This window comes from Chiloscyllium plagiosum, chromosome 12 (genome assembly GCF_004010195.1).
Source record: "Chiloscyllium plagiosum isolate BGI_BamShark_2017 chromosome 12, ASM401019v2, whole genome shotgun sequence".
NCBI classification, from domain to species: Eukaryota; Metazoa; Chordata; class Chondrichthyes; order Orectolobiformes; family Hemiscylliidae; genus Chiloscyllium; species Chiloscyllium plagiosum.
In genome coordinates, this window is record NC_057721.1 from 47,461,110 (window position 1) to 47,485,923 (window position 24,814).

General features: G+C 38.0%; 1 protein-coding gene across 1 annotated transcript in view; it reads left to right on the forward strand.

Annotated features, from left to right (window-relative positions):
• Positions 1-21,681, forward strand: part of LOC122555216 (fatty acid amide hydrolase-like) — a 48,692-nt gene extending 27,011 nt beyond the window's left edge. The window contains exons 9-20 of the mRNA XM_043700980.1: positions 640-725; positions 3,430-3,513; positions 4,513-4,575; positions 6,917-6,994; positions 8,665-8,753; positions 10,866-10,902; positions 12,358-12,506; positions 15,044-15,106; positions 15,620-15,695; positions 17,726-17,810; positions 19,557-19,644; positions 20,180-21,681. Coding sequence (XP_043556915.1) covers positions 640-725; positions 3,430-3,513; positions 4,513-4,575; positions 6,917-6,994; positions 8,665-8,753; positions 10,866-10,902; positions 12,358-12,506; positions 15,044-15,106; positions 15,620-15,695; positions 17,726-17,810; positions 19,557-19,644; positions 20,180-20,290 — 1,009 coding nt within the window. The 3' untranslated portion in view covers positions 20,291-21,681. The remainder of the gene's footprint in view (positions 1-639; positions 726-3,429; positions 3,514-4,512; positions 4,576-6,916; positions 6,995-8,664; positions 8,754-10,865; positions 10,903-12,357; positions 12,507-15,043; positions 15,107-15,619; positions 15,696-17,725; positions 17,811-19,556; positions 19,645-20,179) is intronic.
• Positions 21,682-24,814: the final 3,133 nt, after the last annotated feature.

Genomic DNA, 24,814 nt, shown 5'->3' on the forward strand with positions numbered 1-24,814 from the left:
ACCAGTTTAAGTGTTAGGCAAACTGTCCAAGTGGGTCCCTGCAGATCAATTTGCTGAGACCTATGAAGGCATTTCTAGCGGCTTGTTCCAGTATGACTGACTCCTTGGTGCTTTCAGTGCCTTTCCAGCCCTTGATATATCTGAATATTCAAATCAGTCAGTTAGAAAATCAAAGCAGGAGTAGATTCTCAATCCACAGCAGTGTTTAAGTGGAAAGTGGATAAACATTTGAATATTTCCTTTTTGTCATATGGGTATATGGACATGACAGAATAAAACAGGGACAAGAACTAGTACTGCAATGAGATCTATATCAGCATGACGATAAGAGCACAACCTGTAATGTTTGAAGCCTAAAATGAAAACATGAAGTATTGATAAAATTTGGCAGTCATATTGGACTTGCGGTATTAACTGTGTTTCTCTTATCCATAGCTTCAGCCAGAGCTGCTGAGTTTCCCCAGCACTTTCTGCTTTTAGTACATTCCAAATCAGCAGATTTATAGAATTAGGAAGATCTGTATTGGAAGATAACAGCATGAAACCTAGCAAAGAGTGTATTTGTGAGAAAATGGAATTGCACATTAAAGTGGTTTGCAACTGGGAAGCATTTTATGGCAAACTCTCCTGTCATTACAGATTCCATGGCGTTCCCAGAAATCCTTACAATCTTCGCTGTTTTACTGGAGGGAGCTCCAGTGGTTCAGGGGCAGCTGTAGCATCTGGTAAGAATTTAAATCTTTCAAGAATATGGCACTGTCTGGCAGAGGGTAGATTAGCTCCATTGGCTGGATGGCCATTTTGCAGTTGAGAATGACATCAACAGCATGGGTTCAATTCCTATACTAGCTGAGATGCCATGTAGCTCCTGCCTTCTCGACTTTTGCCCTTCCTGATGTGTGGTGATCCTCAGGTCAAACCACCATCAGTCATCTCTCTCTAATGAGAGAGCAGCCTCATTGTCTACTGGGACTATGGTGACTTTACCTGTTCCTCTAACTGTCTGGTGTCAGGTTGTAAAATGAATCTTGTTTTTTGAAAACCACTTATTGAAGAATGTAGAAATAATTACGTTTTCTGGTAGTAACATCTGTTTATATTGAAGGAAGGGCTCACAGAGCTAGTTGTAGAGGTAATGAGCTAATTACATCTGCATTTAAAGGAAGCTAAGTAAATATAATGGCCTGGAAGTTCTATGGACTTTTTGACTGCAAGCTGCTGGCATTCTCCCTTTGGCACTGAGACTAACTTCAGGATTTACTACAGATATATAATGAAGTAGAAATCCTGCAGTTGTCACGTGAGAGTCACAACCCCCTCAACCCAACAAGTATCAGCAATTAATGAAATTAGCTAATCTGGTTAGAACCTGCTCTTTCAGATCTTGAATCACCGTTAGAACATTCCCCCAAACAAAAGTTATGCTTTGTCCAATGAAGTGCAACTGAGTCTTTGATGTTGATCTGGGTGACAACTACTGTTCAGCACCTGATTTGGCACAGAGCATCATTTTATTTTTGCGGAATGCTGTTAAATGACTCCACTATGATTAATGACTAATTTTTTAAAAAAATTATATGTTAAAAAATCATTCATGATATTTCAACTTTTTCCGTTATCCCATGTGTGTGTTCCAATGATTTCACTTTGTAAATGTGATTTGATTTTGATGCTTTCCATTTCCGAGTTGGAATTCTGGGAGAATGCTGAAAGAATTTTCTTTTCATGTGATTTGCTGTTTGGGCAGCTTGTTGACATAATTTGCAGTTCCACATTGGGAAATTCATTGAACTATAGTTCAGTCCATTCTGCATTAAGAAAGTTGATCATTTCATCCCTGGATCTCTTAATCTTTCAATGCAACTTTCTTCATCAGTGGGAAGTGGCCTTACTTCATGGTGACTGCCACAAATTCAGGTACCCTGGTTATCCAGAACACATGGAGCTCCTGGAAAATTTGTGGATTGTTCAGTTATCTATAGCTAGTACAGTTGAGAAGGAACCAGAATAAAGATGTGTAGTATTTCATAGTTTCCAGACGATTAATGTTTTTAGAAAACGGCAAAATACATGCTGATACATGTAAAGGTACTGTCATCCCTCCAGTTCAGTTTGGTTGCAGTGAAGAATTGCTTGAAAGCCAAATGTGTACTTTTATTGTTCCTCCTCTGTCTTCCTGATGTCTTTGCAACTATTTATGCTGGGTGCTGTCCAATACTTAGCAAGTGACAACACTTGTCAGAGGTTGTAGGAGTGTAACCAACCCAGTTCTGCACTGACCTGATATTCCAGAATGCATTACCTAATGGCAATTAAGAGCAGCGACCTTGGCTGAACTTTCACCTTTATAATTAACAAGTCTTAAAATTATTTGGAGCATTCCATCACCATCCAGATAAACTAGTTCACCATGTACAGGACAAACCTGAGATTTGGAAGTAACTCGACCTGTTCGGACTTGTCCGACCTGCCCAGCTCCTTTTCCACCTATCCACTCCACCCTCTCTTCCCTGACCTTGCCTGTCCTCGGATGCTGCCTGAATTGCTGTGCTCTTCCAGCACCACTAATCCAGAATCCCAAACCTGAGATTTGTCTAGTCTGTTGTTATGGACTAGGCCAGACCACTCAAAACATTCTTAAGCAGGCAGCCCAGATCATAAGTTTGCAATTTGGTTCAGTAAGTGTACAGTGAAAATTACCTGGAGTGAGCTAGCTAGGTTGACTACCAGGTTTTAAAACAGACAAAGATTTATTCACAAAATTACACAATGAAACATGAGGACAGAATAAAGAACCCCTACAGAACTCAGTCTATCCAAACTAGATTTAATTATGCTGTTCCAAATATACACAACTGTCCCATCAATAACCCTCTTGAAAAACAGTATAAATGCAACAAATGCTTACAGTGTGAAGTTAGAAGAGCAGGGGGAAAGAGAGCATTTTCACATTGCTCTCTGTTGAGCTCCCAACTACTTCTGGACTGAACTGCTCAGCTAGAGAGCTGACCACTCCCCTTTTCATTATACAGGTCACTTCTAAAACTTGACTTCTTTGGCCTGAAATCTCATCTGATTACATATAACCAAAAAGGCCCCTCAATATCCTTTAATCTCTGTACCAAATCAGTCTAATTGGCACCGGGAGCATTTACGACTCCTCTGAAAAAAACCAAGGAGACAGTATCCTTGAGAAAAGGAACAGCTTTTAGAAAAAAGGAACCAACTTTGTGACACTGTAGCTTAGCTACTTGCCTGTGTAATTGCTGAACTATCAGAAGTCCTTGTCTGAAAATCCTGAATTAAAATAGATTATCTAGAAGGAAAAGACTGTGTAAATAACTAAATTATTTATTAATGGTGTTCTGTTAAATTTTAGACTATAATTTTTAACGGTGGGTTTAACCTGTAGTAACATTTTCCTTAAAGGTCTTTGCCCGTTGGCGATTGGGACCGATGGAGGAGGGTCTATAAGAATTCCAGCAGCATTCTGTGGTGTGGTGGGATTGAAAGGTAGTTTTATTTTGATAAACATTTTTGCGAAGCGAAGTTTTTTGCAATGTTTGAGAACCAGTGTTGAGCCTGACATCTGCTTATTTGTAGGTTTTTGTGCATTTACTTGCCAGTTTAGATCAGAGTTCCTTTATGGAGATGACTCAGATATTTGACATCTATGTTGCAGGTTAAAGTCTGACGGTAAAAACTGCAGACACCCTAAAATACTTGGAGGAATTATGTCTGATTTGCTCTAGAACTAGGTCAGGTGAAATTACCTCGTAGTCTGTTGAACAATAATTCTCTAGAACAAGCGATTTCGGTTAATGTCATAGGATAAAAATGCAAGCAATCCACCTAGTACCAGCTCACTCCCAATTCAAGTTGTGGGAAGCAGGTTGCTCTATTAAATGTGATGGTGGGAGTGCTGTCGTTTTAATAATCGTTCTGTTTTTAACCACATGCAACTGGATTTTGGAAAACAGATGTTTAAAAGATGTGAAGGTGCTAAAGTAAGTTCCTTTGAACTTGGAAGAACATGCTGCCAAGATCTAGCTCCTATTTTCCTGGAGTTCGGTCTGCCACTCCCCCAATTACCCTAATCTCTCATTCTTTAGGTCTGTAAGCCAATGTCTTGACTGACTGACCTCCCAGGCTGTTGGTCAAGCAGACTGTGAAAGTGAAACCTACCACATTGTTCAGAGTGTTTGAGAGGCCTTTTTTCTGGTTTCCTTACTCACAGCTGCAGCCCATCTCTCCCACTCTCTCATTGTGCTAAAGGTCAGGCCATTCACTCCATGGGCTATAAAAATTGGCTGTAAAAGGATCATTTCTTACATTGTCCTCCCAGTAAGGCTCCTTGCACAGTATAATTTTGGGCATGTGTACGATGTGTAAATGGTCAGAAAATTATGGACTTTGGCTCAGGAACATCTGATGTCACATGGTCTGGATATTTGTCAGTTTAATTATTGCTAGACACAAAGTCTGTTAACTTGTTTGTTTTATTTCTTTCAGTTACCTTTGGTCGAATCAGCACCATTGGGTCATATCCTCTTTCCTACTCTACTGTCAGTTTGGGTAAGACAAGATTTTGCTGCGCTTCATTAAGTGACATACACAATTTCCTGTCCCACTTTACATATATCGCTTGCAGATCCATAATGTATATAAAAAGCTGAGTAAACTTGCCAAGCCGCCTTCAATAACACCTCCCAAATCAGCAACCTCTACCACCTAAAAACCCAAGGGCAGCAGATGTATGGGAGCCCAACCACCTGCAAGTTCCCTTCAAGTCACCAACTGTCCTGACTTAGCACTGTATTTTGTTCCTTGTTTGTTCAAAATCCTGGAAATTTCTTTGTAATAGCACTGTGTGTGTACCTACACCAGATGGACTGTAATGGTTCAAGATGGCAAATCTTGATGGATGGGCAACAAATGCTGTGTTTTACATTGATGCCAGTATTCCACGAAATAATGTCTTTAAAAATCAATGCATTCTCTAAATACCGATCGTGGTTTGAGTTTACTGCTTTGAGTGCTAAATAAGGTCTAAGTTTTCAAAGAATTTAAGTGATGTTGTGCTTCCAGATTCCTAATACAATACAAAAATGATAATGCAAGATTTACCTGGTCTATCATATATAAATTCACTTGAGTCATAGAGTCATAAAGATGTACAGCACGGAAACAGACCCTTCGGTCCAACATGTCCATGCCGACCAGATATCCCAACCCAATTTGTCCCACCTGCCCGCACCTTGCCCATATCCCTCCAAACTCTTCCTATTCATATACCTATCCAGATGCCTTTTAAATGTTGCAATTGTACTAGCCTCCACCACTTCCTCTGGCAGCTCATTCCATACACGTACCATCCTCTGGGTGACAATGTTGCCCCTTGGGTCCCTTTTATATCTTTCCCCTCTCACCCTAAACCTATGTCCTCTAGTTCTGGACTTCTCCACCCCAGGGAAAAGACTTTGTCTGTTTATCCTATCCATGCCCCTCATTATTTTATAAACCTCTATAAGGTCACCCCTCAGCCTCCGACGCTGCAGGGAAACAGCCCCAGCCTATTCAACCTATCCCCATAGCTCAAATCCTCCAACCCTGGCAACATCCTTGTAAATCTTTTCTGAACCCTTTCAAGTTTCACAACAACTTTCCAATAGGAAGGAGACCAGAATTGCACGCAATATTCCAACAGTGGCCTAATCAATGTCCTGTACAGCTGCAACATGACCTCCCAACTCTTGTTCTGATCAATGCTCTGACCAATTAAGGAAAGCATACCAAACGCCTTCTTCACTATCCTATCTACTTGCGACTCCACTTTCAAGGAGCTATGAACCTGCACTCCAAGGTCCCTTTGTTCAGCAACACTCCCTAGGACCTTACCATTAAGTGTATAAGTCCTGCTAAGATTTATTTTCCCAAAATACAGCACCTCACATTTATCTAAATTAAACTCCATCTGCCACTTCTCAGCCCCATTAGCTCATCTGATCAAGATCCTATTGTAATCTGAGGTAACCCTCTTCACTGTCCACTACACCTCCAATTTTGGTGTCATCTGCAAACTTACTAACTATACCTCCTATGCTCACATCCAAATCATTTATATAAATGATGAAAAATAGTGGACCCAGCACCGATCCTTGTGGCACTCCACTGGTCACAGGCCTCCAGTCTGAAAAACAACCCTCCACCACTACCCTCTGTTTTCTACCTTTGACCCAGTTCTGTATACAAATGGCGAGTTCTCCCTGTATTCCATGAGATCTAACCTTGCTAATCAGTCTCCCATGGGGAACCTTGTCGAACACCTTACTGAAGTCCATATAGATCACATCTACCGCTCTGCCCTCATTAATCCTCTTTGTTACTTCTTCAAAATACTCAATCAAGTTTGTGAGATATGATTTCCCTAATCAGTCCTTGCCTTTCCAAAAACATGTACATGCTGTCCATCAGAAGAAACTACTGTGTAAAACCGCAATATTCAATCGAATCGCTTTCCAGTTTATCTAACTTTGTTTCCCAAAAGAAAGCTGGGGATCTTTTGTACTCACATGTTAAAGGGGTTAGTCTCTCATTAGAAAGGGTTATAACTGGTGGTGGTACAATCTGACAGTCACTGAGCCTCAGGAGGGGAGAGGTGGAGAAGGAGAATCCTTCATGGTAACATCAGTTGGTGCAGGAATTGAAACCATACTGTTGGGATCACTCTGTCCAATCAACTGAGCTAACCGACCCCTCATGTATGATAACGGTGCAGAAAATTGTAACAAAATAGCTGAAACTCCACTCTTATTCATTTTATTCATTCGTCTCCGGAGTTAGTAGAAATGAACTCTTTTTAATTTTGTATTCAACAAAACTGAATATTCTGAATAACACTTGTTTGTATTGGCAGGTCCAATTTGTACATCTGTAAAAGATGCAGCTATATCTTATGCAATTCTGGCAGGTCCAGATCCTGATTATCCATATGGTACGTTTTGTAATATATTGGCAGTAATCTTTACATATTTAGGTCTTGAATATCATTAATTATGATTCAATGAACAGATAATGAGGTTATGATTCAATGAACAGAGAATGAGGTTATTTTACATCTGAGAAAGATGCAGCTAATATAATTGTAATATTTTTTATCAAAAGCATTGATCTTTTCTGTGGAGGAGATAATCATTATATCTTCCAGGGTGGGAGCCTAATAAGGGAGGTCATTTGACTTGGGTAGATATTAACTGACTTTAAGTAGACCTTAGTTAACTTAGAAACATGGTGTTTCATATTTTAGAGAAGTGTACACTTATCTAAATTTCCTTCTTCTACACTGAAGGGATCTGATTTTAAGTTTTTAAAGCAAGGAAATGATCATAGTCCCAAGATGGCTATTTATGTTAAGCAAACTGGAAAGGACAAGGGAGCAAAAAATATATTGATGTTGAAATATTTTCCTCCTTCAAATGTTACCAACATCTGGAATAGATTGCTGGAACATGTAGTCAGTGGGATTTGCTGCTAATGTTTAGAAAGGAACTAATGTGTAGCCTCAGTATGATGGGAGGTTTTGCATTAATATGTGTACCTCAGTTGCTATTGTATCCTGGAATAGGCCTAACTGCCCTTAGCAGTCAAAGCTGAATTTTTCAGATTTTTTTCTCAAACTAAACTAAGGAAATTTTTTCTTCTTTCTGTGCCCTTCCCAGAAGAGATTGGGTAATGAGTGTGTAGAAGTAGCACCATTACAGTATAGTAACATATGAGCAACCTGTTGTTTGTTTCTGTACATTTTAAAGGTACTTCCAGCTGTTTTGGAAAAATTATGTAAAATTCAAGCCTACCGTTTAATGAACAATTTGTAAAACAGATTCAGACCTTCTGCATTGCCATTTTTCTGGTATGAAGAAATAAAGGTTTTTTGCGTGTATGTTTTGAAGCCAGAGAAGATCATGAAGGCTCATTTGCACACTATTGCAATGCATATTGCTGAAGAATGAGAAACTCGAGAGTTGTTGCCTGTACTTGACAGTGTAAGCAACACTCTGAGAGAAGTACGCATGTTTCATTTCTTGGCTGTTGGTGATTCAAATTCCAGGCTGACAGAATAAAGTAATGTTAAATTTATTTCCACCATCTCCCTTCACAGCTTCAAAAAATACTCTGGCTTGAGTTGGAGTCACCTTTCGTGCCTCTGCGAATTTTCGCGGTCAAGTTAACTGAATGTTTGCTTTAGATTTTATTGCTTTTCATCTGGCATGTGAAATTGGTTTTAAAAATAGGTTAAATAATGCTACAAATTTAGAAGATGTAGAAATGTAATGTTTTGAAAATCTCTGCCAGTGCAAAGGAAAGCTCAAATCTGTTGGAATGATCTGCGAGAAAACTCTTGTAAATGATTTCCCAGACTGCAAAATGAGTGACGTTAACTTTCTCAAAACATTACACACTTTTAACTAGAGGCATTATAAAAATGGCTAATTCTATTTGTAGAGAAGTTACTATTTTAAAAAATCTAGTCTGGTGTTCCAAGATTGTTTTGTTTCACCTGCCTGGTCCAAATGCAAATATTACTTTCAAATCGATAATACTCTTAGTGACTGTCGCAGAGCAGGTGTAATATAAATTGGTGTCATATTCCTATTCCTCTTTTAGGTGTTCAACAACCTCCAGTAAACTTCCATAATATTGGAAGTCCTGATCTGAAGAACATAAAAATTGGGATAGATTGGAAATTCTTCAAGGTAAAGCCAAGCCTGGTCTGTGACAGAATGAGGTTGTATGGAAATGTAAATCTATATACAAAAATGTGCACAATGATAGTCAGTCAAGGCAATACTTTCATATACCACTTTAACTTGCTGGTGATTCCCCTGTCAAGGAAGATGTGACTATGCAAGTATCTGAATATTTCATCTGCCATAGAGAGGGCAGCAGAGGCCCTCAAGTTGCTAAACCTTATGAGTGGTGGGGCGAGGAAAGAAGAAATCATTTAAAGGGCTCATTTATTACACATATTGAGATCTTGAAGATACATCAGGAAAGCTAAACATAATTTTAGTCTCTAAACTGCTGGGTTGGTGGGATAATGGACTGGACGGAATTCCAGCCAGGTCTCATAAGTGGCACATGATGAATGAAGTGTCTTTCTTTGCAAGAAATGAATATCAAGGGGAAGACACACAAGTCATAAGCTCTGAGAGTTGGGGTTCTCCTACAGTTTGCAATTTCACCATCTTGACTGGAATCAAGCTGCAATTCCTCTATCTCCAGCTCTGGGACCTAAATGTTTGCAGCGTCTGTATTTTCAGATTCCTGTTGTTGGAGAGGCATTTTAAAGATGAGTCTGACTCCCGGTTTCACTAATGCAAATCAATCTTTATTGATCTCCTTTACCAAAAGCGTGGGAGAGACCAGAGAGAGCTCTGTATCTGGCTTTCCCGCGTTTAAGAGTTGCCCTCTTAATTAAAGCTCAAGATTGGAAGTCAGTCACAATAAAGTACTGGATATTTATACATACTACATTACAATGGTTAAATGCAACACTGACATGTGGACTTGCCACATCTCCAGTAACTACACATCCAATTCTGTGAACACGCAATCAATGATGGACACCTTCATGTTCAACCTTTGGGCCTCCCATCAGCTCGCGATGTTTGCCAGACCTCCTATCTCCTGTCCTTGGGCTGTTATGATTATTGACCACATTCTAACATAGATTATTATTGCCCTTCCAGCTGCCAGCTGCATCGCATACTTGCTTATTACTTTTCAAATTTGGTCATGCAATTCATTTTCTTGGTTGATCTTAGTACAGAACATTAAAAAGGATGCTAATTTCTAAAAATTGTTATTATTTGTAATATCAGCTCTAATATAAAGTTATACATAGTTAAAGCTAATACTATAATTCTGTGACAAAGCTAGGAGAAAGTAAGGACTGCAGATGCTGGAGATCAGAGTAGAGAGTGTGGCGCTGGAAAAGCACAGCAGATCAGGCAGCATCCAAGGAGCAGGAGAATCAATGTTTTATCAAGATTCCTGATGAAGGGCTTATGCCCGAAATGTCGATTCTTCTGCTCCTCGGATGCTGCCTGACCTGCTGTGCTTTTCCAGCAGCACCACTCTGTCGACTCTGACAAAGCTAACAATTTTGGGAGTAGCTTCCCTCTTATCTGACTTGCGAAGCAGCAGTTGTTATTATCTTGAAGTCATAGTGACCCTGGTTCAAAATTGTTTCTGCTCCCATTGCTAATTTATTTGTCTTCTGGTACTCTTATGGGGTTACCTTGTTTATTCCTTTTCATTGTTCTAATTTTCTTGCTGACAGAGAGAGAAGTTTCTTCAAGGATATTCATCAAAACTAGTCTCTGCATCCAAGGCTAACAGCCTTCAGAAATTTAACTCGCCAATATCTAATAAATTTAAACTTCTATTCTTGAACGAATATGTGTCTACTGTAATATCTAATTATATTTATTTTAAAAAACATCGTCTCAGGTCAGACAAAGTTTCCCTTGCTATTTCATTTAAAAATCAGAAATCTCAAATCAGATGGTCTAAATCTGAGCTGCCTTAGAGTGTTATTGTTTGCATTCTAGTCCTATCTCACTAAGACTCAGAGACATTTTGTTGCCTGTCTGTGATGACCATGATTTGAGCAATATGAAATGCTACACCAGCTAAAGTTTCCTTTTGATTGTGTCAGTTTAAAAGAAAACCCCGAATAACTATTTTGTCATATTCAGTCATGGGCAACTTGCGACACTGTTTTCCTGTCATTATGATTAATGGTTTTGCTCCTTGAAATTCTGTGCTGTTCTAAATTTCCACCTTGTCTTGAATTTTAACAGGATTGTGATACTGAAGTCTTGGATGTTTGTCAGGAAGGTATGGATACTGAAAATTGCCTTTCTAAGTTTCTTACCGTGTATAATAGGGCTGAAAATCAACAGCAGAGCTTCTGTCTATTATCTACCAGGACACACTGGACCCCAATAGACTGGAAGCATTTTAGCTTATAGTATTGCAAGCTAATCTGCCACCTTTAGACGGGTGAGGAGAGAGAAGAGAATCTAGCACAGGAGAGTGGAGGGATAAACCCCTGTTGCTATCCATTTAATTTTTAATGAACAGAAAATCACAACCTGTGCCTGAGAGATTTCCTGATCTGTGTTCCTTGGCAAAAAAAATTGCGAAGAGCAGAGCACTGGAAAGTTCACCTTTTTAATATAAGAGCCCTTTCAGAGTCAGATTCTGGGCAACTGTATGATGTCCCTATTGAGTTTGATAGCAGTGTCAGTGCAAACTTCACTCCAGTTTCAGTGTGTTAGTAATCCAGTTTTACAACAGTGGCTTCCTACATGGTCAATTCTTAATCGCAGCCATTCACAACCCAGCAAAAGGAAGAAAAAGAAGAAAATTTCTCCAACACACTGGTTAATAGCGCAATCAAACTTCATTGACAGAGAAGCAATTTAGCTGCTGTCTTCGTAGATGGATGTAGAGTTTTATGAGAAAACAAAATAAATTGAAGAGATTAAATTAGGACCATAGTAAAATGCTTTTTCTTTTAAATAGTATAATCAAGAAAGTGTTTAAGTATTTGGAACGTTTCTCTTGGAAGTAAAGAACTTGAGTATTCCTTAAAAGATACCTTTTATTACCTTGCACTAATCAAGGATATGAATGTAAGAGAACAGCATTTTTAGATTTGTGTGCGAGGGACATGCTGATTGTGATTGGTAGAAATGTTGCGATGGAAAATGCAACAGTGAGATAATAACTAACATTTAACTGCCAAACTCTGTTTAAATTTAAAGTAAGCAGGTTGACTTTGGCCAAGGCATTGACCTGAAAAATTGCCTCTACCAATCAAAGTCCCAATTGCCAATCAATCAGCAAGCTGTTTGTATACAGCATAAAACGTTGTTCCTCTTTGCATTGGTATTTTTGAGAGTGTCCTGATGAGTGACAGATGAAAATCTTTGACAAAATTGTTTTCAATTCTAATCAACTTTTAGTGCTAAACAATAAAAATTCAAAATTCAGCCAGATGTACTATCCTGAACTGACGTTTGACATGTCACCTAGGCTGCTTTTTGGATGCTTTTCGGCAATATAGCATTCGTGGAATGGAGAAGAGGAATGTAAACACTGTCATTGCCACCTCTACCATTGTAGCATATGCTAACTGTGAGAGGCCTCTCACCATGTAATATCCCATTGCCGTGCAGAGGAATTGAAACCGATATTTTAAAATGGGAGCTAAAAGCGTAAAGTATAAATTTAACTATTTCACTATTTTTGGATTCAACATTGTTAGTTTTTTTCCCTTCTGTGTAGCGGTGCAGTACTTAAAAGGTTTTGGTGCAACACTGGTAGACCTACACATCCCAGAACTGGAGGAGATAAAAGTTTCCCACACTGTTTGCATACTGAGTGAGATACAGCAGGCCTTGCACCTGGATTTTAATACTCAATACAAGAAGATGGTAAGGAAATAATTGGATTTGGGTGTTAACAAGCCAAAAGCTTACATTAAGTGAAAAGAGATGCTTAATTCTCATTTGTTAATTCACACTACTGATTAATTCATCTGATTTACAAACTTAGAAATTAGGAGCAGAATTAGACCATTTAGTCTTTCAAACCTGTTCTGGCATTCAGTAAGATCCTGACTGATCAGTTTGCTTTCCAAATTCCTTATTCCCATTGACCCTTGCTAACCTTGGATAAATTCTTGTTAGGCAAGAGAATCTGTCTTCACCTTAAAAATATTCAATGACCCCACATCCAGCACCTTCTAAAGCAGAGAGTTCTAAAGTCTCACTGTCCTCTGAATGAAAATGTTTCACCTCATCTCTTTCTGAAAAGGGTGACCAATTCCTAACTTTAAGCAGTGCCTCAGAAATAATTCTTTCCACACCACCTTGTTAAATACATTCAGGATATTATAAACTTCAATTAAGTCACCTGTAATTCTTCTAAACTCCAATGAAATCAAGCCCAGCCTGTCAAATCTTTAATAATAACATGACTGGTTCATTCAGGAATCAATCTTGTACACCACCTCTGAACCACCTTCAATATTTTTATATCCTTCCCTAACTAATGGGACCAAAACTATACCCAGTACTTGAGATGTGGTCTCACCAATGTCCTTTATGTTCAGTTTTTCTCACATTTCCATTTTCACATACTGTGCTCCATCTGCCAGATGTTTTGCCCACTCACTTCACCTAGATAGTCTACAACCTTGTTATGCCACCTTCACAAAATACTTTTCTAATCATCTTTATGTCATCTGCAGGTTTAGCCCCTGGCATTTGTTCCCCTCACCTAAGTCATTGTTATAAATTGTAAGAAGTTGAGGACTAGCACAGGACAGCCCAGCCCAAGTGCTTGGGGCAAACCATTTGTCACATCCCATCAATTTGAAAAGACCATTTTATGCAAGCGCTGTTTTCAGACTATCTTTCATTCATGTTAGTATATTACTCCTTACCTATTTTGTTCAACAACCATTTATGTGATGCCTTGTCACTTGCTTTCTGGAAATGCAAATACAGTACGCCAGTGTAATTCCCTTTATCCACAGCATGTTATTCATAGAATCATCCAGCATGGAAACAGACCCTTCGTTCCAGTTTGTCCATGCCAAACATAATCCCAAACTAAACTAGTTCCACTTGCCTGTGTTTGGCCCATATGCCTCTAAATGTCTAATTAAATGTCTTTTAAATGTTATAACTGTACCTGCATCTATCACTTCCTTTAGCAGATCATTCCACATACAAACTGTGTGAAAAAGTTGCCCCTCAGGTCCCTTTTAAATCTTTCTCCTTGCACATTAAAAATTTGCCCTTTAGTTTTGAACATCCCCACCTGAGGGAAAAGACCATTGCTATTCACCTTATCTATGCCCCTCATGATTTTGTACATCTCCATAAGGTCATCCCTCAACCTTCAATGAATTCCAATAAATTGGTTAAACATAATTTCCCTTTAACATAACCAGGCTGACGCTTTTCCATTATCTTAGTTTTTTTTCTCCCAAGCATTGACTTCTCATCTCCTTAATGATCAATTCAAACGCCTTCTCCATGACAGATGTCAACCAGGAAACAATTTCCTGTTTTCTGCTTCCCTCCCTTCCTGAATAAAAGGGTTATATTTATTACTTTACAGTCTGATGGGATCTTTCCATAATCTCAACAAACTTTGGGAAATTAACACCAGTGTATTTACTATCTCATTAGCTGCTGCTTTTATGAGTATTGATGAACCCAGATCTCATTAAACCATGGCCCCAGCAATTTGCTTGGCATCACTTCTGTACTGATTGTAATCTCATCAAGCTCCTCTCTTCCTTCAAATTCTTGGTATTGCTGAGATTTTTGTATGTACCTTCTGTGCTGAAGACAGAAAAAAATGTATTCATTTGCCATTTATTAGTAACTTTGTTTACTAGTTAATGATCATTTAAACCTTGAGAGAGATTTCCTGTGTTTTCATTGTCCATGTGGAATTTTTTAAAAAAATGGATGGGTAGTCTGAGGCTTTTTGTAGTTGTTTTCAGTTGGATTGGCATCACTGAATTAATTGCCTAACACTTGACAGTTCTGAAGCAAGACAGAGAATTCCTTGTGTTGTCAATGTGAGGTTACATCTGGTTGTCTTTAAAAATGTTTCTACTGCTTATAAAAGATTTTTTTTTTAAAAGTTTGTTCAAAATATAATAGCTGAGAAGCAAAATAATAGACAGTAAAAAATAAAGTTTAAAAACTTCATTCTATGCCACAGAGTTGATACTTGTCACTTTGTCTGCATTTCTGCATGCAACTTCAGTTCTCACTACATATTAAAAGATTATCCTGGTTTGAGTTTTCTTGACCAATCCTCTCTGGTAATACTTGAAAAGCATTAAATTTCCTTGTTGCAACTATATACTGTAGTACCAATTTTTTTGGCGTTCAGTGCACATCATGTTTCTTTTCTTAAACCATATCATTAATATTTTCTTTGACAGAATCTGGACACCAGAGCAACTTTAGCTCTTGCTTCTAACTTCTCCGTGCTGGATTACATACAGGTATGGCACCATGCAGAGATATAAATCTTGCTTACATAGTTAATATTTTGCTTATTTCCACTTCCTCCTCCCCCATCCATTTTTTTTTCTTCTTCGAGGGAGCTGTTTCCCTGAAGTATGTAATTGCAACTACATCACTGCTTGCTTTCTGCTGTTGGGGTTGGTTCTTTGAATGATGAGATGTCCATCTTTCTCTTTCTGGCTACTAAGTAACAATCACTCAATCAATTTCTGCTCAGTTCCTTTGCTGACATAACTTCATATTTAAAAAGCTCACATCCTTGCATCTGCATGTAAACCTTACAATGCAGCTATAACACCAGAGAATTATATAATTGGAAGTGCGTAATACTTTTCAGAATGGATTGGAAATGTGTGAAAGAGGAATAAGGGGTGCTTTCTGTTCACATCATACCACATCTATTTATTCCTCCTGCAGCTTTCTGATGTGCATTTTCACTTTTGGAAAAGGACGTTCTCTTAAGCTCTAAATTTCTTCTTGTGTCTACACAGGCTAATCGGCAGCGATCACGGACTATGCAGTTCTTAAAAGAAATCTTTAATGATGTGCAATGCATCATCACACCAGGTAAAATTATACTTTTGTCTAATGCAGTGTTAAACATACTAATGTTCTAAATTAGGTATGTGCGGGTTATTTTAATATAGATTCTGTAATCCACAAATATCCAAATTTGTCTTCATGAGCCACTTTGACACACAGTATTCAAACGGGGGCACCTCAAATGAAGTTGAAATCAATGTTTCTGTTAACTTGTGTATCTTTTATCCTGTCATCACCAATAGATCTTAGTCTCCTGATTTATCAAATAATAAATTAACTGCATTAAGAGCAGCCCTTCCCAATAGCACATATTTATTTTATAATCAATTTTTAAACAATGTTCACAAGTTATTAATTGGAATGAACCTGTAATATCTATTACATTAATGATTGTTTAATTACCTACATCTCTTAGTCTGGATTCTAATATGCTATTTCCTGGTTACAATCTTTTTTAAGTTGTGTGGAATTTCAAAATACTAATTTACATATTGTTAATTGAGATGGATAGAAAGAGCACAGTGGAGGATTTCCATTCTGACTTTATAAAAATAAAGACACAGACAAAAGGCTGAAGTGTTTAGGATGAATTTAATAACATTTGCCATGTTCTTCTCTAAATTCAAATAATATAGAGGGAAGTTGTGAACTGAAAGAGGGGAAGAATTGAATAATATTGCTGACATGGAGATAGATAGTCTTGGTGATTGCAGAAGTATCAGATCCAAACCTCGTCTTAGGATCAAATGCGATATTGAGGTTGTAAATAGACTAGATTAATCTCAATCTGTTGCCAGGGAGAGAGATGGAATTGGTGGCTACTGATCAGATTTTAGAGTGGGGACTGAAAACAATGGCTTTAAATCTTTCCAATATTTAATTGGAGGATATTTACAAGATGCCTATGGTCCTTTTTGGACTATGGCTAATTAATTACTTCTGTTCATTTGGCATAGCATGTCAGATAAACAGACTTAATTTACTGACATTGGAGGAGTTGAGCAATGTGGAGATGATGGGTTAGACCTGGGTATCATCAGCATCTACATGGAAGCTAACACTCTACTTTTGGATGATGTCACCAACAGACAGCATTTAGACAAGAAAACAGAACGTGATGATGAATGGATCTGTGGGATGACCAGAGATCACTCTGGGGAAAATGAAGAGAAGCCATTGTGATTTTAATTTTTGGGATAGATCCTTTCCAAATACTGAAACATTAGGATGTGGCCATGGTCTAAAATGAAAGCTGAAATAATCTAGATTAAGAACAAATAAAAAGACTTAAGAAAGAAAAAAATAAGTGTTTGGCAACAGGAAAAATGCAGCACAGTGGATGTGAGGAATGTCCGATCAGCCATGATCCTGTTGAATGGCAGAGCAGGCTTGAGGGGCCGAACTCCTGTTCCTATTTCTTATGGACTTAACTCATCTGGTTCTTCATTCTGATTCAAATTCCACCAACAAAGGAGTAATTTCATGATAGATCATGTATTTAATTATAGTGTTCTATTGGAACAAAATAAATATTCTTTAATATTTTAGGAATAGACATTGTGTTCAGTAGAGTGAGACTATGATTATCACAGTCTCAGAAATATATAAGAATGCTGTGGGTTGATCTTTTAATATGTATGCATTTGTCAGAAGGAATGAGGGGGGTGCTGTGTGTGAGAAAGTTAGCACAGGCAACAACAGCAACTATTGTGTTTAATTATTACTTTGGCGATTTTGGAGATGTAAAATAGTAGCTGAACTTCAGTGTGATATCCAAGGCAGGAGTTTTCATTTTGATGGTATCCTGAATTACTTGATAAAATTAATCACAGGCATTTTATCTATTCAGGTGAATGAGGCTAATCCCTGGACTAAAATTGAGTGAATGTTTATACTCGGCAAACATAGCTAAAGATTTGCTAAAAATATGTACATAATAAGAAGTAATAGCAAAATTGCCACCAATTGTATAGCATCCAGTCTCCATGTGATTTATGGCGTAGCCTGATGCGTTCAGTGCTATATGTTTATATTGTTCTTATTTATGCCCCTAGCTATAGCCTGTATTGCTCTACATTCTGAACCTTCTGACTTCGTCACAGGGTGCAGTGATTTTCAATCCATGTTCCGCACAGTAAGGTAAGAATGAGGAGGTTTTGAATCTCTTATTTTTGAGTGAGGAATATCAAGTAAAATACAAGAACATCAAATGGTCTCTTGATCCTGCCACGTTCTACAATGAAATACTGGCTGTATTTAAATTAAAAATTGAAAATATGGGCATGAATCTTTTTTGTTTCAGACTGGGAAGACACAGATTGGCTTGTCTTACGGCTTGGAGCAGTTGAGCCAACCTTCAACCCACATTCGCACCATGTTTTTGTCTTTGAGAAACGTGTACAAGATAGGTTCAGTTTTGCAAACTGTGGTGCAGTGTAGGAGGAATGTAACTGTAGAAGTGGACTGGCCGGAGGCCTGCTTTTATAGATTCATACAGTGCGGAAAAGGACCTTCAGCCTGTCCAGTCTACACTGACATAACTACCATTAAAAGTGCACTAATGCCAATTTCCTGCACTTGTCCCATATCCTTGAATGTTATGATTTTGAAGTACTAATCCAAATATTTTTAAAAAGTTTTAACGTTTCCAGTCTCCACTACCTTCCCAGGTAGTGAGCCCTGAAGAAGGGCTCAAGCCCGAAACGTCGATTCTCCTGCTCCTTGGATGCTGTCTGACCTGCTGCGCTTTTCCAGCAACACATTTTCAGCTCAGTAGCCCAGCTTCCAATATTGTTATTGTGCTTCGTAAACATCAAATAGTGAGATCTGAATTTGTGAAAACATTTAACACTTACTTGTCAGTAAGCTTCTTCCCATTTTTTTTCCTTTCCCCACCCCCTGCCACCCACCTCAGCCTCTATACTGAATGATTCATCGTCCGATAATTTCTAACTCCGTTCCCCTTGTGCTGTCACTTTTTTCTAAATTAATTGACATCCCTAAGATCCACTTTCCATTTGAATTCTCTCAACCATAGCAGATTCCCCTCCAGGCTAGGTCTAACTTCCCACATCACCCACATGTTCTTTCTTCCCTGTTATCTTCTTTCTTTCCACTGGAACATTTCCCTATTGCTGACTTCAAGTCAGTAAATATGACACTTTCAAACTCAAGACTTCCTATCCTCAAGTGTTTAATTCAGGATGGTACCTCTGCATTTACTAATCACCTTCAACAGTACCTTTGATGTCTTTGTTCACGGCAGAATCTTTTTTTTTTCCACAACAATTTTGGATTTGTATGTGCCTTTTAAAGTAATAGAACATCACAAGGCACTTCACGGAATAATTAAAATAATGGACTGTGACATTCAGCCAAATAATCAGCAAATCCCTACAGTGCAGATAGAGACCATTTGGCCCATTCTGTCTGTAGTAACCCTCGAAAGAGCATCCCATTCTATCCCCGTAGCTCCACATTTACTGTGGCCAATCCAATGAGCCTAAATCTCCCTGGATACGATGGGGCAATTTTTTTTTAGTATGGCCAATTCTGCACATCTTTGGACGAGAGAAGGAGACCAGAGCACCCACAGGAAACCCATGCAAACTCAGGGAGAACGTGCAAATTCCACACAGACAGTCACCCAAGGCTGGAATTGAACTTGAGTCCCTGGTGCTGTGAGACCACCATGCTGCCCTAGGGATGTATATAGGGAGATATTAGGGAACACTGGGTAATAAAGTTGCTGATGTACCAACAGGAAGATAAATAAGTAGGAGGCCTTCATGACTGGATAAACAAACATACCAGAATCCGATAAACATTAGTTTTAGCTGTGAAAATTCTTAACCTAACTGGTTGATTTTTTTATTTTCATCTCAGATATATGCAGCTTGCAAATTTGACAGGAATTCCTTCTCTTGTAGTCCCTGTTGGATACAGCTCCTCCAGGCTACCCATAAGCCTTCAGGTAATGCTGAATTCTGTCAGTTAATGCAGATACCCAGAAATTTTATTGTGAACAAATGAGGTAAACATTTCTCACTATGTCTGATTTGAAGGCAATGCTTTGATTAAATTAAAGATACATGATATGACTGTAGTTGCTGAACAATTGTGGAAGACTCCATTATGCAAAAGTGAAGCTATAGTCTATAGTACATGAAATGTAATGAACCAGAATGATTTAGAATACGCTGTAATTGGGGTCAATCAGTGTGAGTTGGGACAGACTCCGTATTAGCATAAGCTGAAAAATACAATACAATCTATGAAATGGTTGAAATCAGTACAAGTGATTTTTTTTTCCTTATTGTACGTCGTATTTGTATCCATTAATTGTTAACAGAGGCCTTTGATTGCTAGATAATGTGATGACCATATCCAACTCTATCTTGTGTTCCCAGCCTTTTGTGCTCTGCAATTGCCACACTACTACAATTTAATCACATTGTCTGCCATAAAAAGAAATTGGCACTTTAATTACTCTTAATGTTTCCTTTCAGATTATGGGTAAATGGTGGGATGAAGCAATTCTTTTCCGAGTTGGAATGAAGGTAGAACAATTCCGAACTGAAACAAAGAAACCTCAGATTTATTATGATCTTCTGCAGTGAAGCATTAAGTTATCCCCAGCTGTGTGACTGTGTATTCGTCCTTATACATTTCTCTTTGTTGTACTACTTGTCAGCCCTCCTGCTGAGAGAACAGCTTTCGTCTTTTTTTTCTTCTTCCCTTTTACAGATTACCTGCAGGCTGCTGGCCGTTGAGAATAATGCCAAATTTATATGGTATATTTACATGTGCATAATAAATGAACCAATGCAAATCAATTCAAATACACAATTCGGGATTTTGGTTGTAAATGAATGCTTCTGCTTTGAGTTGTAAGTTATTGCAAAGTTGAAACTTGGTACATAAAAGAAATGAAGTGTAAATCAGAAAGTGCTACAAACAGAAAGTGAGCTAGTCAGCATCTGAGGAAGCACACAAATTAATGTTTTGACTGCAGAAAGGTGCACATGAAACTTTCTTTCCAGATAAAATTAGCCTGGAAATGACCCGGAGTTTTCGGGACTGTGCAACAAGCTTAAAAAAAAAACTAGTTTTTATTTAAATTCTTCTTGTTGCATCACAACTTGGCTAACTGCCATCAGGTAGAAAATTATTTGCTGTTTTTGTTCATCTTCAGTAACCCATTTCCAATGTTTAAACACACTAATAGTTTTGTCAACCCGATGTTACTAAGCCATAGGGGATTTGATTTTTGTCTGTCAGAGGGAGAAACTATTAATGTTCTGTCCCCAAAAGTGAGATCTAAATTCATAATATATTGAACAGGCATTATAAATATTTAATAGGAAATTAATTTTGTAACCAATATCAAGGCTTTCTGACAAGCCATTTAAGTTTAATTGATAAAACATTGAATCGCATGTCTTCCTTCATTATCTTGCATTTTAAATTGTACAATTCTCATACTTTCAACTGAGTTGTTAAGATAAGATAATTTTGAAGAAATTTCCTCAAACTTCTAGTTTTGATGGGGGTGGAATGACTGTTATCAGTCTGATTGTCTATTACACATCTTGCCAGGTTTTCCTTTTCATTGATATTAAAAGCAAGAAAAAAAATCAAATGGGGCATCCAACAGGTGATTAATCTGTTATCACCCATTCTACACTAACGCTGAAATTGAAAACTCCAGTGAGTGTTGCTGAACATTGAAGATAAGTAATTTTTTATTAAATATTTGATTAAATAGAAATTCCTGTATTGCGCCTGTAATTCTTGTTGATGTTTTGTGTTTTTAACAATTGCAGTTGTACGATTGTGTCATGAGTGACCAATTACTTGATTGCACTGTACATACGAATCTCCTCCATTGGATGCTTTATTCAATTGAATGTTTCAAATGAATGTGATGGATCCCATCAGCATTTTGTATATATTCAGCAACTGTAACTTTGAAATGTTTTGATTTTAATAAAAGATCTTTTCAACATCAGAGCTGAATAAGGTTGCTATCATTTAGCAAAACAGTTTAGAAGTCCTGTATTTTTAAACATGATAAAATTGGAATTTGAGATTATGAGAAACAAAGCTCACGTATCAATAAATTTCAGTCCAAGTCAAATTCTGAAGCAGCGAATTTTATTGAAACGTACTTGCAAGACGAGTGGCTAACAAGTAGGCACACCAATCCAAGAATTACTTCACAATTTATACAGTTTAATTGAATCTCTCTAGGTACTTCCCCATTTACTTCATTGGCCTAGCATATTACGTGTCAAACCTATCACTATTCCTTATTGTATTCTGCCCCTATCTAGCTGCACTCCACCCTTGTTTACTTCTCCCACTACTCTAAGCCTGGCACCCCTTAATCTTGTTTGCTTTATCCCTTATATGCAACTAACTTGGCTTGTTCTGGTGCATATGTGAGGGCAATCTGCTGAGCTGGCATGGCTCAGTGTTCTTTTTCCTCCTTATCTACTTGTCCATAACATATTCCATTGTTGCTTGTCATAATCTTAACTTTTGAATGCAAGTTTTAGCTAACTCAGCTCTTTGCTGAAACAATTATACAATTGTGTAAGTTAGTTCATAACCTTGCAGAAGCAATTATGTATTCCCTTCATATAGCTTCACCTTAGTATGCAAGTTTTAGTTAACTTCAGCTCTTTGCTGAAACAATTATATAATTGTCTAAGTTAGTTCATCACCTTGAGGAAGCAATTATAGCTGCAGAAGCAACATTGCTTTATCTATATTCCACAAGAAGTAAGTGAACAAAATGATCATGACAGGGTTTCAGTAATTTACTGCATAAGTAAATGCTGTGATAGAACCCTACTTAAAGCAGTCTTCACCAACTTCAATTTGATCTTGGGGCCTGAAGAAGTCATTTTGATGGATAGAGTCCATGATCAGTCAGCATAATTTTCTTGCTTTTCTAATTTACGTGTCTATGTATATAATTTTCTGGGCTCTTCTACTAGCATTTACACTTTTTGATAACAATTATATTTGCACCTCAGTCTCTTTACTAGAATAGTCAGAATAGTCATGTTCATATTGAATGGTGGAGCAAACTTGATGCTGAATGGCCTACTTCGTCTCCTTGATCATCTAAGCACTGGATTGGAGCAGAAGCTTTGATGTCTGTTTGTTGTGTTCCTAATTTGGTATCAATAAAAATTGTAATTTTTCTTGTGTTATGTCCAAATATTTCACAAATCTTTCATGAGTGGAAAAAGAAGAGATACCTGGACCTAATAGAGCGTGCATCCCTCCAATCTTTTTGATTTAGTTCTACCATTTAGTTTTGTCGACAACTATCCATCCATCAATTTACTTATTATACTTTTAATATCATGTGCCTAAATATCTTGTGAAATGTTTAAAATGTCTTCCAAAAATCCATGTAGTCAACATTAATTATAATTTTTCCAAATCACTGAAATAACTAGCAGAATCTTTCTTTATAAGTTCATAGCAAACCCTTGATTAATCCACGTCTTTATAGTTGTGCATTAATTTCACCTTCTTTCAGTCTCTTGTTGATTGCTTACCTCAGCATTATAGACTCTCTTGAAGGACAAAGGTTTGGAGATTCCATGTGGTGATCTTTGTTCTATTGGTGCTTCTCAGAAGTTCTAGCACGAGACAGGGATCCTAGACACAACCTCGGATAGAACATGCAAACTCCACAAAATCACCCATGTCTGCGTGGGTTTCCTCCGGGTGCTCTTGTTTCCTCCCACAATCCAAGGATGTGCAAGTTAGGTGGATTGACTATGCTACACTGCTAGGAGAAAGTGAGGACTGCAGATGCTGGAGATCAGAGCTGAAAATGTGTTGCTGGAAATGCGCAGCATGTCAGGCAGCATTCAAGGAGCAGGAAAATCGACGTTTCGGGCATGAGGTCTCATGCCTGAAATGTCGATTCTCCTGCTCCTTGGATGCTGCCTGACCTGCTGCGCATTTCCAGCAACACATTTTAAGCTATGCTAAACTGCTCCATAATGTCCAGGATGTGTAGGCTTGGTGGCTTAGCCATGGCAAATGCAAGGTTACAGGGGATAGGGTAGAGGGTGGAGTCTGGGTGGGATGCTCTTTAGAGGGTTGGTGCACACTTGATGGGCCAAATGGCCTCTTTCCATATTGTCGGGATTCCATGATTTCTATGATTAAAGACCAAATGGAGGCTGAATACTTATGGCTAAAAAATGCTTCAGCTTAAATTAGTGTGAACAGATCTGAGAGTGGTCACTGGTGCTTGCATACCATCTTGATTACACAACCCTGCAGTAACATCACTTTCCACACAAACATTATGATCCCAGCTTATAGTAATACAAGTCACCGACTGGAGTGAAAGCTGGCTTGATAGATCATAAATTTTACTTTGCAATTTGTACTTTAACTAAAGAACATTACACTGTATAAATGGGAAAACACAAAATTCAAGTTTCAAAATATTTCTTTCTGTCTTCCACCCTTAACTTTAAAAGCATTGAACTATTCAGCTGCAGGCCTTTTTTAAAAACAAAGGTCTTACTTACATGCAAATGAATAAAGTCCAGACACTCTGATACCATTCTTGAAATTCAAAACGTGAAATGAAAATAAATAATGGATGCAGTCTTCCCAGTCACTGAACAATGCGTGCATTGACAAAGTTAGGAAAATCCCAAAGGATTACTGGGGAAGAGCTTGATGTTGAGAGCAGAAATCCAAGATGGCACTTATTTTTGCTTTTCTGGGTGCAACTTGGTCTTTTCCTGCATCATAGCCCAAATAATCCACTTCCAGAAACACACAGACTTTTATAGCACAGAGAAAGGACATTTGGCCCATCATGTCTGCACCAGACAACAAAGATATGACTACAATAATCCCATTTTCCAGGTCTTGGCCCATAGCTTTGGAGGTAATAGCAATTGAAGTGAATATCTAAATATCGCAATCATTTGTTCTGGCATTAAGTTCCAAACTCCCAGCACATTCTGGGTGAAAAGAAATTCTCCTCCATTTCCTCAGCCTTCTTTTTCTTCCCTTGCTTTGGCAAATTTACGTTTCGGGACATTTATGATAAAATTGGCTCTTGGTAATCAATCGAACAGTTTGTTCAAGTG